General features: G+C 64.3%; 2 protein-coding genes across 2 annotated transcripts; one reads left to right on the top strand and one right to left on the bottom strand.

Annotated features, from left to right (window-relative positions):
• Positions 1-1,726: 1,726 nt before the first annotated feature.
• LOC129121822 (scavenger receptor cysteine-rich type 1 protein M130-like) lies at positions 1,727-7,361 on the bottom strand. The gene is made up of 13 exons (XM_077179780.1): positions 6,817-7,361; positions 6,175-6,504; positions 5,766-6,086; positions 5,389-5,691; positions 5,001-5,315; positions 4,485-4,868; positions 4,102-4,410; positions 3,644-4,015; positions 3,419-3,562; positions 3,175-3,270; positions 2,877-2,960; positions 2,500-2,640; positions 1,727-2,295 (listed from the first exon to the last, which is right to left on the bottom strand). The coding sequence occupies exons 1-13, from the start codon at positions 7,325-7,327 to the stop codon at positions 2,201-2,203; spliced, it is 3,405 nt and encodes a 1,134-aa protein (XP_077035895.1). The 5' UTR covers positions 7,328-7,361; the 3' UTR covers positions 1,727-2,200.
• Positions 7,362-8,623: 1,262 nt separating this feature from the next.
• On the top strand, positions 8,624-10,852 carry AIP (AHR interacting HSP90 co-chaperone). The gene is made up of 6 exons (XM_054635500.2): positions 8,624-8,839; positions 8,969-9,136; positions 9,312-9,500; positions 9,679-9,855; positions 9,942-10,083; positions 10,169-10,852. Exons 1-6 carry the CDS (start codon positions 8,741-8,743, stop codon positions 10,372-10,374), a joined length of 981 nt encoding a protein of 326 aa, XP_054491475.2. The 5' UTR covers positions 8,624-8,740; the 3' UTR covers positions 10,375-10,852.
• Positions 10,853-10,915: the final 63 nt, after the last annotated feature.

The raw sequence follows: 10,915 nt of genomic DNA, 5'->3' as shown, positions 1-10,915 counted from the left end.
CCGGCGGCTCCGGCCTCGCCAGCGACCGCGCGCGCCTCCCGACACCTGCGCTGCCGCCGACAGCGCCGCGCCCCCGCCGCGCCTGCCCCGCCGCCCCGGGCCCCTGCAGCCCGCCAGCCGCGCACGGCAGGAAACGTCCCGGGCTCACCCTTCACAGGACTCTCCGGCAGCGCATTCCCAACGCAGGGATCCGCTTGCTCCCATGGCACTGACACCCATTCACTCACAGCTGCTGCTCCACTGACCCCCGCTGGCCCCGGAGGTTCCCCAAACACACATCGCTGCACGCAGACCTCACGTTGCCTCACCAGTTCCACCCCGGCTTTCCCACGGCACAGTCGCAGGTGACTCTCTGTAAATCCAATTGCTGCTGCCCGCAGGAACACAGAAACAGCCCCAGCTGCCGCCTCGAAGGATTGTCCCAGGCAAAGGAACAGGGCTTTGAGCCTCTCACATTCCAAGCACAGAAAGTTCACTCTAAAGGCTCTCTTCCTCCCGATCCTCCTCTCCCGCTGTCTCTCTCAGTGTCTCTCACCTGGCCGGGATCCCGCTTTCTCCGGCTCTTTGTTATACAAACGACGGGCACCTCCCGGACTCTCGTGCCGGGCTGCCGCGCAGAGCAAACGGAGCAGCTGGAAGTGCAGCTGCTGCCCCTGCACCGGCAGCGCAGCCATTGCTGCCCGGCACCTCGTCCCGGTCCCTCGCTGTGCGGCGGCGGGAGGAGCTGCCCTGCCCCATCCCCCCGCGCTGCCGGGCCCTGCGGCACCGGGCCCTGTCCGGGGCTGCTCCGCTCACAGACGCACGCACCGCACGGAGCCCACACCGGCCCGGCTGGGCCGCGGCACCCGGACCGGAGGGCACTGGCCGGCTGGCTGGGTGGCTGCTGGCCCGGCCACAGCGGACAGGAGATCTCCGACACCACGGACACATCTGGGGCCCCTCGGGAGGCTCTGAGGGTCTTTCCCGAGGGCTCTCATTGGGCTGCGGAATTGCCGCCTCAGCAGCCCCTGCTGCTGCGAGCACCTCAGCCGCTGCTCCGCCCTTCCCACCCGGAGCAGCTCAGCAAGCAGAGGCCAAAGCCCTCCTTCCCTGTTTCCCTCGCTCCCACAGGCTGGGCAGCTGCCGGCTGTCGGGCACCTCCTGCCCGGCCCTGGCTGCGCGGCTGCTGCAGGGGCCCCGTCTCACCTGCCTGGACCTGAGTGACAACGAGCTGCGAGCCCAGGGCGTCCTGCAGCTCTGCCAGCAGCTCCGGCATCCCGCCTGCCCGCTAAGGAGCCTGGGGTGAGTCAGGGCCCTGCCCCGGCCCCTTCCATGCCCGGCATGCCCGAGCCGGGCAGCGGAGGCTGCGGGACAGGCAGGGCCGCACCGGCACCGCGGCCCCTTCAGCACCTCCCTCCCCACAAGCTCCAACACCTTCTCCTCTGCTCCTGCCTCCTCCACGCCCAGGCTGAGCACGGACGGATTCAGCCAGGCCCTGCTGCAGGAACTGGACGCCCTCCGGGCCCTGCAGCCCGGCCTGAACATCGGGAACCTCCTGGAGCACGACGTGCCGCAGGCCGGGGCCATGGCCCGGCTGCCCTGCCACCGCGGGCTGCTGCCGGGGGGCAGGAAGGCGCTGCCCTCCTTCAGGAGACCTCCCATCCTTTAGGAAAATCCTTCCAACAACCAGAGCCGGTCCTGGCCCAGCTCCCCGTGCTGAGAGTGGGGCTGAGCCTGCCCCACCCTCGGGGAACAGGCAGGAGATCCTGCTGCATCTGCGGGGCGGGATCCGGCTCCTGCCCTCTCCCTTTTGCCCTCGCTGTTGGTGGCAGCAGTTCTGTGCATTTGGCAGTGCCAAATAAAGACCCCGAAGACAATCCCAGCCATCTCCCACTATTTGTCCCCCTCAGCCAAGGATGGGGTCTCTGGTTCCAGTTCCTGCCTCACATCCTTGTGTGTGGCTGGTGTACCTAAAATGAAAGTGCCAGCCCAAGAAGGATGTTCCAGGCCTGGCAGTGAGTTTCTGTCCACTTTGTGTTTTAATAGGAAAAATGGAAAATTCACACTGAAATCAAAGAAAATCCTTAAACAAGGACTGCTTTCCTGCAGCGCTGGACAGCGAGGGCTGACCTCTGTGGGCAGGGCCAGCCTTCCCTGGGGACAGGGCCCCATCACGCTGCCACACACGTGTCCCCAGGGCTGTGGCATGGCCAGGACATCCTCATGGCAATATCCCCAGGGCACTGCTGCCGACATCATCATAGTCCATGTGTCCAGGGGGCTGTTCCGAGGGCTCCCTGGTGGCTCCTGTGGGACCTGGAGGGGAGTAGATCCCACCTTGGGGACAGCACAGAGAGGTGCCCGAGGGGGCAGGCAGCTCCGTGTCCCCCTGACAGACCCCACCTGGCCTCTGGCCACAGCACCCATGGATCTGCTGATGGGGCCCTGCCCGCCCTCACAGCCAAAGCCTGCCATGGAGTGGCTCTGCACAGGGGACAGGGCAGCTGGGAGCCCTCTCACCTGTGGGGAGCACACAGCTCCACCTCTGCCCTGCCACTCCCTCGGAGATGTCCACACTGCTGGCAGCAGGGGGCTCCTGGGGCACAGCCAGGACATCGTCGTAGCCATCCAGGGGTCCTTGCTCGGGCCAGGCAGGGGGATCTGAGAAAAGCAGAGGGGTCCATGGCAGTGACCAGTGGCCCTGGCAGGGCTCAGGCTGTGCCACCCCGTCCAGCCTTTCCACTTCAGCACATGCTAGAGGCCCTGTGGACCCACAGGGAAAGGTGATGCTTCACTGCACATTAATAAGGGAGGAGATTTGTCCCCTCAGCCCCCCCAGCCCAGGTGTGTCCCCTCTCCCCAGCTCTCCCTGCTGGGCTCCTGCCCTGTGGCCCTACCTGGGGCTGCCTCGGTGTCACTCCCCTCCACGCTGTCCCCTGTGTAATACGGCAGCTTCTTCCCCCATCCCTCCAACAGGGAACCTGCAGGGGATAAACAGGGACTTGGAGGTGGCCTCAAGTGGCACCACTGGTGACAGAACCTCCCACCGCAGAGTGGGGCTGCTCTGGGACCAAGGGACACCCACAGCCCATGGCCAGGAGCCCCTGCTGGGCCACCAGGAGCCAGAGCTGCCATGGGGCTCTCAGGACAGAGCCTTCAGGGCAGGCACAACTGGGGCAGAAGGGCTGCACCCACCTGGGGGAGTGGGCACCTCCTGGAATTCGGGCATGGCTTTGTAATCCAGCTCCTCGTAGACAGCGTTGGAGATGGCATCTACAGCTCTGCCAGGGCCTGGAAGGAGATGCAGCACTTACCTGGGGCCCTGGGCACTGTGGGGGGCACCGGGATCACCCCTGGCCCCTTCTGAGCTATTCTGCAGGGCTGGGGTCGCTGGACCCCCAAACGGGATCTGTCCCCACCCCCACCCACCGGGACACACCTCGGCGCCGGGCACGGGCACGGCACAGCAGCAGGGCCAGGGCACCCAGGGACAGGCACAGCAGCGTCCCCAGCACCACACACAGCACAGTGGGCACAGGCACAGACCCCACAGCCACTGCCGGGGGCCTTCTTCTGGGGACACCTGTGGGGACACAGGCAGGCAGTGAGGCCAGGCGGATCCCAGCCAACCTGCTGGGGGGGATGCGGGCACGGGCAGAGCTACCTGTGCTGCTGGCACCCTCCGGATATGGGGTTGTGTGTCCCTCAGTGGTGCCATCACTGTCCTCCTCACACTCCACATGGGTGTCCCCGCCTGGCCTGCAGCTCTGTAGGTGCCAGGCTGCCGAGGGGCACTGCCAGAGTGAGCGGGCCCCGTCCTCACAGCCCACCCAGGCCAGCCAGGCCTCGGTCGGCTCCTGGGCGGTGACAGCTGTGAGCCAGCCCCGCTGCCCACAGCCCAGCTGGCGGCAGACGGTGCTGGCAGTGCTGGGGCTGGTGCCGTTGGCGCACACGCGGCCCCAGGTGCCGTTGTAGGAGATCTCCAGGAAGCCCCGGCAGCGCCCAGGGCCCCCTGCCAGCCGCACGGAGAGCTGCTCTGCAAGGGAGGCACGGGGGTCACGGCACGGCCAGGAACCCCCCGGGGCCTCGCCGGGCCCTGATCTGGGGCTGCCCGGCACTGACCTGAGCAGACGGCCCCTGCCCCGCCGCCACGCCCGCACTCGCGCCGTTCCGTGCGCCCGCATTCCCACAGAGACTCCTCGGAGCCGGAGCAGTCGGGGCTGTACGGCCACAGCGGCCCCACGCCGGCACCCAAGCGCGCCCAGCCCGGGGCCTGCAGAGCCGTGCCACAGCCCAGCTCCCGGCACACAACGGCCGCGGCCTGCAGCCCCCAGCCTTCCTGGCACACCCAGCTCCAGCTGCCACCGGAATAGACCTCCACACGCCCGGCACAGCGCCCAGAGCTCCCCACCAGCCTCACCCGCAGGCTGCCTGCGGGCACGGAAGGAGTGGGCTGGGGTGGCTGCTTGGGGCACTGGCACCTCCAGCCCTCTCGGGACACCCACCTGAGCAGACAATGACCATCTCCTCAAGGCTGCTGTTTGCTGCAGGGCCCATCCCTGACACATTGCCCATCTCCTCCAGCTGGTCATCCATCTCCTCAGGGCTGCTGCTCAGTGCAGAGCCCATGCCCAAACTGCTGCCCATCTCTTCACTCATGATGTCCTCCTCGCTGGGGCGGCTGCTCAATGCCGGAGCCGTACCCAAGGCAGTGAAAACGTCCTTGGGAAGGCCGCAGCCCAGCACCGCACATACCATGTACGCATCCCATTGGTTCCACTGCTCCAGAGGCACACGGCGCCAGGCTGGGCTGGTTATGGTCTCCTCCAGGCGCCCATCACACACGCTCTGACCATCCACCAGCCTCAGGGACGTGACAAAGCCACTGCCTGTAAATTCACCAGCAGAGCCATGGGCTGTAGCACCTGGCTCACACCATACTTCAGTCCAAAACATCTGGTCGCAATTCTTGACGGGGTCCTGAAAGCCCTTAAGGCTCCTCACAGAGCTGCCATACCCACCTGAGCAGTTGACGGCGGCGGCGTTTCCGGGGGCACAGGGCGGCTTCCCCAGCACGGCCACGGGGCACTGGCCCGGGTGCCGCTCGCTCCCGCTGCAGCCGAAGGCGTCCGGCAGCAGCGGCCCCTCCCCGCTGCCGAAGGAGCCTCCCGGGGGCACGCTGAAGGCGCGGCCGCAGCCCAGGTGCCGGCACAGGACGTGCGCATCGGGCAGGTCCCACTCACTGGCGCACACGGAGCCCCACGTCCCCCTCACTGCCACCTCCACTCGCCCGGCGCATCCCGAGCTGCCGTCGCCCAGCCGGAAGCCCGTGTAGGCTGCCACAGGAACAGCCTTGAGAGCACTGATGCTGCAGGGACCCCAACTGCCCCCGCTGTCCCCGCCACTTACAGGAGCAGATGACGCTGGCAGGGCCGCTGCACTCCTGCCTCTGGGCCGGACGCCGGGCACAGGCACTCAGGAGGGGCTCGGTGCCATTGCACCAGAAGCCCCCGACCCAGAGCGATCCCGACACTGCCCCAAAACGCCCACTGCCGGCGATGGCGATCACCTCACCGCAGCCCAGCTCCCTGCACACCACCTGGGCCGCCTTCATGTCCACCTCATCCTCACAGACACCGACCCAGGCCCGGCCCTGACGCACCTCCAGCCGCCCGGCACAGGCTCCATCGCCACCAACCAGCCGGGAAAAGCCTGGGGGAGCAGTGCAGGGCCTGTTACAAGAGATGTGCATGAACAGTCTCAACTCCCTCAAGCCCGGCTCCTACCTTGGCAGACCACGGCAGTGTCTGAATCATGGATGGTAATGTTATAGGGTCCCCAGCCATGGATCTTGCAGTCCCAGAGCGTGGCCTCGGCCCCACTGCATTCCACCCCGGCCAGGCTGATGAGCCCAACGCCTACACCAAAGCTATCAAGGGCGAAGAAGGCACCGGAAGCCGAACCACAGCCCAGCTGCTGGCAAACCACCTCGGCGTCCGCCATGTCCCAGCTGTGGTCTCCCACCGTGCCCCAGTGTCCCCGCAGCTTCACCTCCACCCTCCCGGCACAGGGACTGCTGCCGCCCGCCAGCCTCAGCTCCACGGCATCTGCACAGGGGCACCGGAACGGCTCACACCAGCCCGCAGTGCCCCAGCGCAAGGTGGCTATGCCAGCACGGCCAGCGCGTCCCCTCACCTGTGCAGGTCACCCCCACATCCCACAGGTGGCCGCAGAAATGCCGTCCCCATCCCAAGTGCGAACACTGCTCCAGCGCATCCTCGGTGCCGCGGCAGAAGAAGGGCTGCAGCCAGATCCGCCCGCTGCCCGGCCCGAACGGGGCGTGCAGGGACGCCCTGGCCACCCGGCCGCAGCCCAGCTGCCGGCACACCACCACGGCCAGTGGCGCTCCCAGAGCCTCCCAGTCGAAGTCGAAGGCGCACACGGAGCCCCACTCACCGTCGTGCTTCACCTCCACGCGCCCGGCACAGAGCCCGCCGCCGCCCACCAGACGCAGCTCCCCGGAGCCTGCGGCACGGAGGCTGCTGAGCCGGGCCCGCCGCCGCCGCGGGCCCCGCTCCCGCCCGCCCGACACTCACCCCCGCACAGCCGCACGCACACGAGCAGCCCCAGAGCCAGCAGCGGCCCCATGGCCACCGGCCCCCAGCCAGCGCAGCCACGGCACCTCTGCCAGCGCCCGAGCCAATGCACGCAGCAGCACCAGCACCGGGGGGGGCAGCCTTTATCAGGCGCCTCATCTCCCGGCTGCGGGGCCGCGGCCTCCAATAACCTGCTCCGTGCCCAAATATGAGCCTCGCCTGCGCCTCTGCCGTCACACACCTCGCCACAGTGGGCTGCCACCCGGATGTCCCCGGGGGGAGACAGCCCCCCCACAGCACCTGCCCTGCGGGGGCCCCTCCTGCATCCCCCGCGGCTCCAACGCTGCTGCTGGAGCCTGCCGAGAGCCACCCTGATGGCGAGGACGGGCTCCAGCCCACATCCTACCGAGAGCATCCAGCCAACCACTTCTAGGTCGTGCACCTGCAAAGCTCAAAGCCCCACGCTCGGGGCGCTCCCCTCCCGGCTGCTCGGAGGCCCCGGGGGGGTGGCAGCAGCCCCCGGCTCTCGCCGGCGCTGCCAGCTGCCAGCTGCGTGCGGTCCCTCGCGGCGGCGCTGGCACATGGCGCCGCTGCCGCGGCTGTGGCCCCGCGCTCGCCTCGCCCAGGGCAGGAAGGAGGCGGTCACCTCCCGGCGGCTCCGGCCTCGCCAGCGACCGCACGCGCCTCCCGACACCTGCGCTGCCGCCGACAGCGCCGCGCCCCCGCCGCGCCTGCCCGCGGTTAAGCCACATTCTGGGGGGGCACCGAGCTCACTTCATTTTGTGGGGACCCACCTGCGTTATCTTGGATCAAGCACCACCGAAAAACAAGGGGTGTAAGAGGGGGGAGCAGGAGCTCTCTTGAGTTGTCGGCTCTGTGTAAGGGTGACAGTGGGTCTGAGCCACCCCGAGCAGTGCTGAGCAGTGACAGTGCCAGCAGAACAGCTTGCTCCCTGCGCGGTCACTTCTGCAGCAGCGTAGTCACCGCTGTGAAAATCGCCAATCACTTGTTTTTAAAATTTTAAAAGTCCAATAGTAATAAAGTGGTTATAAAAATTGTAATACAATTAGAGTAATAATAATTTGGACAATTTGAATTAGGAGAATATGAGACAATAGGGACAAAGCGTTACGGACGTCCGGGTACACCTGTTAACAGAGGATTTACCCTTAAAAACAATAGCCTGTTGCATATTCATACACTTGATACATGATGCATAAATTCCATTCAAATACAGGATTCTGTCTGGTCATCGTCAACTTCTTCCTCTGAATCCTAACAGCGCCTTCGAGGTGGGAAGAAGTTCGTTTCTTCTGATAAGAGGGCAAGAAATTCTTTTTCTCTGGAAGATTTAGGTGTCCTGTGGCTGCTATCTTGATGCAAGTCCTTTCTTCACAAAAAAAAAAGTATCCTACATAGCATAGTTTTTATTTTAACATTTTTTATACCCTAAAACTCTATTTAACACACTACTTAAGAGAATAAATACAGTATTACTTTCTAACACAACACATATAATATTCATTTTAATATTTGCGAAAAGCCAATCATAAAATACGCATTTTTCACAACCATCATGAGCCACCAGCCCTTCTATGGGACTGGGGACCTGCCACCTGCCAGTGTTCTCGTGTCACCCCAGGATACCTCGTGAGCTGCGCTAAACCCTGTTAAGCCCTGAGGTGTCTCCCCCAGGGTTTCGCACGGCGCTGATGAGGCTGCCTGTCATTCCTGCCCGCTCGCAGACCCAGCCGGGGCTGGCGGGAGGGGACAATCCGGCTAAGCTCTCCCCGCGGCGGGCGGGAACCTTCACAGTGGGTGCCAGCCACATTATCAACCTCCCATTCTGCACCGCGGCCTTTGCATGCAGGTGGCAAAGTGCCACAGGAGGTTTCATTCCGGAATGCCTCCCGTGTCTCCTGGAATGACACCCCAGAAAGATGGGGGGAGACGGGAACCAGAACCACGTGGGAACGGGGCGCGCGGCTGCCCTGCTGGACACGCCCCCCTTCCCTATGACCGCGCCCCATTCCCGGAGCCCCCGCCCCGCAGCACCACCCCCGGGCCGGCAGGGGGAGCCCCGCGCAGCCGCGACGATCCGGAAAGAACCGAGCGGCGGCGGAGGCGGCCGAGCCAGGGCTGGCGGCGCGGGCGGAGCGGGCGCGATGGCGCAGCAAGTCGAGCAGCTGCGGGCGGACGGCGTGGACAAAGAGGTGCTGCGGGAGGGCACCGGGCCGCTGCCAGACTTCCGCGACGGCACCAAGGTCAGATCTGCGGGGGGACGGGCGGGGTGGGGGATGTGGGAAGCGGAACGCGGCGGGGCAGGCGCGCATGCGCGCCCTCCCCCGCCTGCGTCGCCGTGGTGACGCCGCGGGCTCCTCCTGCTCCTTCAGGCCACTTTCCACTACCGGACGCTGCGGTGCGGCGATGAGGAGACGCCGGTGGACGACAGCAGGGCACGGGGGAAGCCCATGGAGCTCATCGCCGGGAAAAAGTTCAAGCTGCCCGTGTGGGAAGCGGCGCTGCGAACCATGCGCGCACGCTTCCGCTGCGACACCAAGGTGGGCGGGCCCGGGACCTGTCCGGGGCGTGGTCTGTGCAGGTGGGCGGTGACTTTGTGTGGTGAGCGCGGGTTGCGGGGCCCCCGGTGCACTCCAGCCGCGCGGTTCGAGGCTGGAGCATCTTTATATTTTTCCCCTCGCCCTCTTCAAATTCTGGCTTTCTTCCCTCCCGCAGCACGTGGTGCTTTACCCACTAGTGTCCAAGAGCCTGCGGAACATCGCAGCAGGGAAGGACCCGCTGGAGGGGCAGCGGCACTGCTGCAGCATCGCCCAGATGCACGAGCACTACTCCCTGGGGTACCCCGACCTCGACGAGCTCCAGAAGAACCCCCAGCCCCTCATCTTTGACATCGAGGTGCTGAAGGTGAGGTGCTGGCATGGGGAGCTCAGGGTGAAAGTGTCCAGAAGACACACAGATGTGGCATGTGGGATGTGGTTTAGTAGTGGCCTTGGCAGTGCAGGACTCGAGGACTCTAGAGGTCTTCTCCAACCTGAACGATTCCATGATCCTGTTCTCTGATTCCTTGATGGGGTGCTGGCAGGTGGAGCCACCCGGCTCCTACCAGCAGGACCCATGGGCCATGACAGATGAGGAGAAGCTCCAGGCTGTGCCCCAGATCCACAAGGAAGGCAATGAGCTGTACCGGCAGGGCAAGGTGTCTGAGGCAGCTGCCAAATACTACGATGCCATTGCCTGTCTCAAGAACCTGCAGATGAAGGTGGGTCTCCCCAGATACACACAGGCATCCTTGGGAATGCAGGGCTTGAGAGCTGCCCCTCACTCTCCCTGCTCTGTCTGCCACAGGAGCAGCCAGGCTCTCCAGACTGGATCGAGCTCGACCAGAAGATCACACCCCTGCTCTTAAACTACTGCCAGTGCAAGCTGCAGTGTGAGGAGTACTACGAGGTGCTGGATCACTGCTCCTCCATCCTCAACAAGTACGAGGGTAAGGAGCCACGAGCCATCCCAGGTGGCTCTGGAGGGCACCAGGACACCCCCACCCTCCGCTGATGCTGGCTCTCTCCCCACAGACAATGTCAAGGCCTACTTCAAGCGGGGCAAGGCCCACGCAGCCGTGTGGAACGTGGCCGAGGCGCAGGCTGACTTTGCCAAAGTCCTGGCGCTCGACCCCTCGCTGCGCCCCGTAGTGTCCAAGGAGCTGCGGAGCCTGGAAGCGCGGCTGCGGGAGAAGGACGCCGAGGACAAGATCCGCTTCAAGGGCATCTTCTCCCAGTAGAGTCTGTGGCTGCAAGGGAGAGCCCAGTGCTCTCGGGACAGGTTCTTTTAGATATTCCACATGTGGAATGGTCATGGATGTTTATTAATGTTTAATACAGATTTTACTTATTTGAAGTCAGTGGAAATGGCCCCGGAGCTCGCCACGGCCTGGGGACAACAGCCAGGGCTCATCGTCACAGCAGGGATACGTGGGTGACTAGAGCCTGCTGCTTCCTGCCAACTTTTATCACTTATTTGATGTTTTTATACTTTATGGTGGCCATGGAAGGGCAGCACTGAGCCTCAGCTCCAACCCATTCATGCCTGTTCTCTGTGCCACGCCATTGTCACTTATCCAGGCTGCTGCTATCATCCCAAACCAGTGTCTCCTCTTGTCATGTCAGTGTCAAGAATATTTTATATAGAGTAACAGCTTGTTCCTGCTATCTCTATAAATCTCTGATCATGCTATGCCAAGATAAAGTCAAGTAAAACCAGTCACACCCCCTGGTCACTACAAAAATTTGCTGCTAGAGGTAAAATGAGGGGAAACCAAGTTG

This window comes from Agelaius phoeniceus, chromosome 6, assembly GCF_051311805.1.
Source record: "Agelaius phoeniceus isolate bAgePho1 chromosome 6, bAgePho1.hap1, whole genome shotgun sequence".
NCBI classification, from domain to species: Eukaryota; Metazoa; Chordata; class Aves; order Passeriformes; family Icteridae; genus Agelaius; species Agelaius phoeniceus.
The sequence above is the reverse complement of the archived record's forward strand: the minus strand, read 5'-3'. Positions and strand labels throughout refer to the sequence as shown.

Excerpts from the sequence above, each read along its gene's own strand:
- AIP (XM_054635500.2), top strand. The coding sequence starts at position 8,741 with ATGGCGCAGCAAGTCGAGCAGCTGCGGGCGGACGGCGTGGACAAAGAG. Across the intron at positions 9,137-9,311 it reads GCTTCCGCTGCGACACCAAG|CACGTGGTGCTTTACCCACT; the intron begins GTGGGCGGGCCC and ends TCCCTCCCGCAG. Across the intron at positions 9,501-9,678 it reads TTGACATCGAGGTGCTGAAG|GTGGAGCCACCCGGCTCCTA; the intron begins GTGAGGTGCTGG and ends GGGTGCTGGCAG.
- LOC129121822 (XM_077179780.1), bottom strand. The coding sequence starts at position 7,327 with ATGTGGCTTAACCGCGGGCAGGCGCGGCGGGGGCGCGGCGCTGTCGGC. Across the intron at positions 4,411-4,484 it reads GATGGTCATTGTCTGCTCAG|GCAGCCTGCGGGTGAGGCTG; the intron begins GTGGGTGTCCCG and ends CCGTGCCCGCAG. Across the intron at positions 2,961-3,174 it reads GGAGGTGCCCACTCCCCCAG|GTTCCCTGTTGGAGGGATGG; the intron begins GTGGGTGCAGCC and ends TATCCCCTGCAG.